General features: G+C 36.3%; 1 protein-coding gene across 12 annotated transcripts in view; it reads right to left on the bottom strand.

The window, feature by feature from the left end:
• Nucleotides 1-6,409, bottom strand: part of REV3L (REV3-like, polymerase (DNA directed), zeta, catalytic subunit) — a 166,210-nt gene that overhangs the window by 48,560 nt on the left and 111,241 nt on the right. For all 12 annotated transcript variants that reach the window (XM_014531311.1, XM_014531312.1, XM_014531309.1 and 9 more), the window contains 2 exons: nt 5,258-5,369; nt 200-315 (listed from right to left, as the gene is read on the bottom strand). In XM_014531311.1, the coding sequence (XP_014386797.1) occupies nt 200-315; nt 5,258-5,369 (228 nt within the window). The remainder of the gene's footprint in view (nt 1-199; nt 316-5,257; nt 5,370-6,409) is intronic.

Genomic DNA, 6,409 nt, shown 5'->3' with positions numbered 1-6,409 from the left:
TTGCAGTGAGATTGGATATTTTTTCTTTTACTTTTCTTGATTTTTAAATTTTTTATAATGGAGTTATGATATATCTAGAACTTATAAAATTTAATCTTCAACATTAGGCTAGAACAATAGTACTTTTAAACATCTTGTCCTTATTTACTTTGTAATTTGCTCTGTGGTTGACCCATAAAACGTTCACAGTGCTACATACCTGGCACCCGAGAGATCATCTGACATAAATCGACACTTAAGGCAGCAGCCCTCTGTAAGAGGTAACCCCAGGAATGCATCTGAATCTCATACCCTAGCAGAATATCAGGGTCATACCTACAGAAGGAATGAAAAAAGGACCACACATTGAAACCTTTTACCAGAAGAATTGTTTCTTCATGATATAAAGTATAAAAATAAAAATCTATATTCTATGTTTCTCAATGGGAAAGGGATGATACAGTGGCACCTACAAAACTGCTATACAGGAAGGAGTTGGCCAAGTAGAAGCTCTTGGTTTGATGCTACTTTTATAAAGTAAGTACCGTTTTCACTTAGACTGTGTATTTATTTGATCTGACTTGGGAAAGAGGCTGATAGAAATTGGGGTGGAAGGGAGGAATTACCACTGAAGTACATGAGAGAGGGTATGATTGAAAATACAATGCAGGTAGGGGCAGGGTGAAGTGTGAGGGCATGTGTGGATATTGTGTTCTGAATTCTCCCAGGTCATTCTGTTGCCATTTCTCTACCTCTCTAACCTATACTGTTCTTAAATAGTTTTAATGCTGAGAAAGAAAATAAAAATGTCTTCCATTTCTTACTCAATTTTAGTAATGACCTGGTCCTTACATGAAATAAGGCCTCAGTAATGACAAGTTTGTCCTCTCAACTTAAGAGGAAAGTGACTCAGTTTAATGGAAGACTGAAATATTAAAGGAGTGAGATTAATGTGGGAAAGATAAGCATCAGAAACTAGGAGGAAATTTGCTCATTGTGTTGAGTTGCACTGGTAAACTGAACTGACAATCTGCATCTAACTCAGAAGGAGCCTCGTGTGGCTCCTCTTATGACTTCCATGGTGACCACCATGAAAGAACGCGGGGGGAAGAGAGGAACTGATTACAGTCATAAATTGAGAGCAAAAACTACAGTAACTCTATCAAATTAGAAGCTCCAAATTACTCTGATTATTGTATTGCTTATAAAAGCCCCCAAACAGGTGATAGATCACAAAAAGTTATAAAGTTGTGTTTTACATTACTGCTTATAAAGTCACTCTGAATTGTGGAATGTCCAGATTATATCACTTAACTCCTGGAGTATCGGCCAATGCCTGCAGTATAGAATTATACTAATTTACCAGTGGAAGCTAATATAGCTACTCTGCAAGTCTGTGGTATAACAGTGGATCATGAACAGATCAGCAGGTATATTTTAAACTGTTTTGCTAATATTTTATACTTCCATAGCTTCTTTCTTTTTAGAAAAAAAATGTTTATTGATTTTAGAGAGAGAGGGATAGAGAGAAACATCAATGACAGAGAAACATAAATCGGCTGCCTCCTGCATGCCCTCTAACTGGGGATCCAGCCTGCAACCTGGGCATGTGCCCTGACTGGGGGGTCAAACTAGTGATATCCTGGTTCATGGGTCGATGCTCAACCACTGAACCATACCAGCCGGGCCATAGCTTCTTTCTTAAAATGGGTGTTGAATGGCTTTAGTTCTTACTTATAAGAATGTCACAAAAATGTCTCATTTTTAATCCTGGATGATTTAAGTAGCTGATATAAAAAAACCAAGTTCAAACTTCTGCAATGGCATTCTTTTTATTTTTTCTATTCCTTAAAGGCCCTATCAAAATACATTGTATAATGTAAATTTTAATATCTGGTGATCTGCTTGTGATCCACTGTTATACCACAGACTTAGCCCTCAACTTGTCAGGAGACAAAGATAAAGGAAGCAAGGCAATATGCAACAATGAGGCAAATTCTGTCTCAGAAATCAAAGGCTTAAAAAGGTAGATTAATTCATAAAAAGAAAATTCAGAAAGATCCGAGGGCACTTAAGAAAAGGAATCTCCCAACACCTTTCCTGCTCATTAGTCTTTTAACATAACATCTAATACACATTTGTCATTGATAGCAACTTCTCAGAGCAGTCAAAGATGAACTATCTGTAAGACAAGTGCATCTCCCAGTAAAACTACGTAATGTTTAAACTTAAGAAATCGGGGTAGAAGTGTCAAGTGACTCTAAGGATTGTCAGGGATAGATTTGAAGGATTCCTATATACACACAACACACTACTGCAGTCAACTGGAGAGGGGGAGGGGAAGGAGGAAGGGGAGAAAGAGAAACATTAATCAGTTGTCTTCCTTCTAACCCCAAACCTAGGTAGGTGCCCTAACTGGGAACTGAACTGGCAACGTTTTGGTGCATGGGGCACTCCAAACAACTAAGCCACTCTTGCCAGGCTTGCTAATGTTTTGAAAAATTATTTTTCTCAATTAAAAAGTTGTCTATTTTATAAACTGTCACTGCTCAAAGATGATGGCTGAAAAAACAACAAAAAGTTACCCTATGCTTCTCTTAATGGATTTATTAAGTAGATTTTGTTCTTTTAGAAGAATTATGTAGTTGTTTCAATATTTTTCAGCTCTATTAAGTATATTTATTTTTTGACCTAGAGGCTGTTTAGTCTTGAGACTCTTAAAGCTGATATAACATTTGTTACAAGTTCAAAATTTCAACGTTTCTATATTTTTTCTGTGGAAACGTTTGGTGACAATAACATAATCTTGGTAACTTGTTCTTTAATTTTTTAAAAATGTATTTTATTGATTTTTTACAGAGAGGAAGGGAGAGGGATAGAGAGATAGAAACATCGATGAGAGAGAAACATCGATCAGCTGCCTCCTGCACACCCCCCACTGGGGATGTGCCCGCAACCAAGGTACATGCCCTTGACTGGAACCTGGGACCCTTCAGTCCACAGGCCGACACTCTATCCACTGAGCTAAACCGGTCAGGGCTTGTTCTTTAATTTTTATGAATTTTATTTTGTCTATCAGGTTTTCTGAAAGTTATAGAAAAAACAAGGTTAGGTAGCAGGGATCAGTGGTGAAGAAAATAAATGTGGAGAAAATAAAAGCAACAGAAACACGAAAATGATTTTATTTGCTTAGGCAAAAAAAAAAAAAGAAGCTATTTCACAACTAATATTTTAAATAACCCACCAACATCTGCACAGATGAGAGCTGAGGGGGCTGTAACTAGGCCAGTGGCAATCAGCATGGAGGAGAAGGAATGGTTTTGAGAAATACCTGAGGTTAAGTGGGTAAGATATATTGTATGGATGTAGGGAAAAGAAAAAGGGAGGAATCAAAGCTTATATTTAAATTAGGAAGTCTGGGAAAATGGAAAATTATTAACAGTTCAAGGAAATATAGAAAGACAAATGATTGTGACAAGAAGATAATGGATTTAGTTTTACTTGCTTAATATTGCTTTATACTACTTTTTATGTTTGCCACCTGAGGAGTAAATATTAAGAATGGAAAAATAAAGTTAATAAAACTCTGTGAGTATGCACCTATATTTTATTCAATTTTATATCTAGCATCCAGCACTGTACGTTACACAGAGTTAACATTTAAGAACTGATCAGGGTGAGCCTCTTGTGCATTATCTCGCTTAATTATCCTACGCATTACCCATTTACAGATGAGGACACTAAAGCTTAGAGATACATTAACTTGCCTGAGACAAAAAAAAATACAGATCCAAAGCCTATGCTTTTAACAAAGCCTGTATGGAGTAGGTACTCAACAAAAGGGGTGCAAGAATGAAATAACCTTTTAGAGGTTCGTTTGGACTAATATAAAAAACATTACAGAATTGAAATGTTGATATTTTAGCATTTTTTTCTCTTTATAATAATCATATGATCTTTTGGAGTAAGAATTAAAAGTTAGTTTTATTTTACTTTACTGCATTTTTTTCCTTAATGACCAGTATAATTCATGTTATAGACATTTTAGAAAGTACTGCACTTGCACATGATTGAGAAAACTCTCCATGTTGGCAGGTAATCCTGTTGTTGGGAATATACCTAATAAGGAGAAGACAAGCACACGAAGCCCAGGGACATGACTGGATTTGTGCTGGCATACAAAATGGTATTGACAGAAACTCTTACATGTTCCTTTTGCTAAGCTGCTTGAAGAAATAAAAGGATGGGCATGAAAGCATCTGGCATGTTGATGACAACTTCTGTGAGAAGATAAATGGTAGGACTGACAATGGCAAGACTCAAATGGATGGGAATCCATCCAGTCACCAGTGCTATAAATGCTAAAAATACATCATTTTTTCCTCCTAAATGTAGTGGGTAGTAGCATATCATTTTTGATGCTCTGACATTTAATTTAATTTTGTTTTGTTGAAAACATTTTCTGGTTTTCTAATTTTCAAAATGGTTTATGTTAACCTATTTTGGATACAGACAGATGTTGAGTGCATAGAATATCAGAATATAATTTCAGTTTTATAGGCTTTACAAGAATTCCACTATAAAGTTCAACTAAATTTTACAAGAAGTCAACTAAAGAGAGGATTGAGTATAATAACATGCTCAAAACCAGCTTTTATCCACACATCAGGATTCAGAGTGTATTTTCTAGCCTGATTTAGGCATTTAAAAACCTAAAGCTTGCAATGGGCAGAAATATTAAGTTCCTGGAAAAGTGAAACATTTAATAAGAGAGTCCATGGCTACCCAGAATAATACTCTTGAGAAAATGCAAAAGAACCACTTACTTTATTTTTAAATTAAATTTATGAACAGATTGCATTCCAAAGCTTTTTAGAAATATTAGTTTGCTTAGAGCTCAGAAAACATTTACTTAGGGAAAAAAAAGTTTATTGAAATGGTGGCTGGCCTCCATGGTAGAGCCTATTTAATGAATAAGTTTGCTGTAGTTCCTCATTATTTCACCAGCATAGAAAAGTCATGCTAAAATCTAACTGGGAAAGCTAGAGGCTAAGCTAATATCTCTTTTACTGACCCCTCAATCTTGAGGATAGAATATTCTTTTTCCAATACCTAACTTGACAGAGGTGGTGGGAAGTGAGGGCAAAATCTTTTCAGGGATAACTCTATTTCAACAGAAAGGAGTTCTCTCCCTTTTCCCGACCTTCATTTATATTAAGCAGCAACAGGATTAAAGTATTCTCTGAACAAACAAAAAATAAAAAATACAAAACAGTACCTCTTTATTATATCTGCAATTTCTTGAAAAAGTCCCTTCTCATCAGCAGCATAGGTAACTTCTAGTCTTGTAATTCCAGATCTAATGAGTAACGGGGTCTGATATCTGATATCTAAGAAATAAACAAAATGTATATTATATACAACTGTGTAAGGACTATTGTTCCTTACTTAAAAAATTTTTTTATTTATTAATTTGAGAGAGAGATACATTGATTTGTTGTTCTACTTATTTATGCATTCATTGGTTGATTTTGTATATGCCCTGACTGGGAATCAAACCCGCAACCTTGGCATAGAGGGACAGTGCTCTACCAAACTGAGCTACCTAGCCAGGGCTGTTCCTTACTTTTGAGTGAAATTATGCTACTGAAAGAGTTCAAATTAAGCGAGTGTTTCCCCAAAGTAAATACAAAATTAACCCAATTTCTTGAAAAATTTCTTTAAAAAAACCTTAAGAAAATTTAAAAATTCAAATTTCACATTTTCCCGAAAAGTCTTACATTCACAAAATTCTCCAGATAATGTCACCTGAAAAGAAATGTTATTACTTCATTTGTGTCTTTACTCTTCCTATAGGCAAAGTTTTGCTTAGTAGAGAATACTTAAATCAGCAGTATTCTGGAAAATGTTTACAATAACCTCTCCAGGAGTAGGGGGAAGCCCCAATTTGTAGTGCTTACCTATTTCCATGACATAAAGCTGTCCCTCCATGGCTGACTTCAAGCTACCAATGTGACATCAACTAGTTCAAAATAATAAGCCATGATATATTCATTGGCTTGTGAGCTGGTAAAAGCCAGCTCAAGCACACCAATGATTAAACTGCAAATTCCTATATAATTGTGTTCAGTTCTTTTCAGTTGACTGAATTCATTTATTACCATTTAAAACTACAGAGGGACATTTTGTGTTTTATAAAATGCCTTATATGGTACCAGTGGCCCAGTGCACGAAATTTGTGCATGGGGGGTGTGTGTGTCCCTCAGCCCGGCCTGCACCCTCTCCAATCTGGGACCCCTCAGGGATCGGGCCTAAACTGGCAATCGGACATCCCTCTTGCAATCCGGGACTGCTAGCTCCTCACTGCTCATCTGCCTGCCTGCCTTCCCGCCCCCAACTGCCACCCCTTGTCGGCCTGCTTGCCCCTAAC

This window comes from Myotis brandtii, unplaced genomic scaffold (assembly GCF_000412655.1).
Source record: "Myotis brandtii unplaced genomic scaffold, ASM41265v1 scaffold8, whole genome shotgun sequence".
NCBI lineage: Eukaryota > Metazoa > Chordata > Mammalia > Chiroptera > Vespertilionidae > Myotis > Myotis brandtii.
The sequence above is the reverse complement of the archived record's forward strand: the minus strand, read 5'-3'. Positions and strand labels throughout refer to the sequence as shown.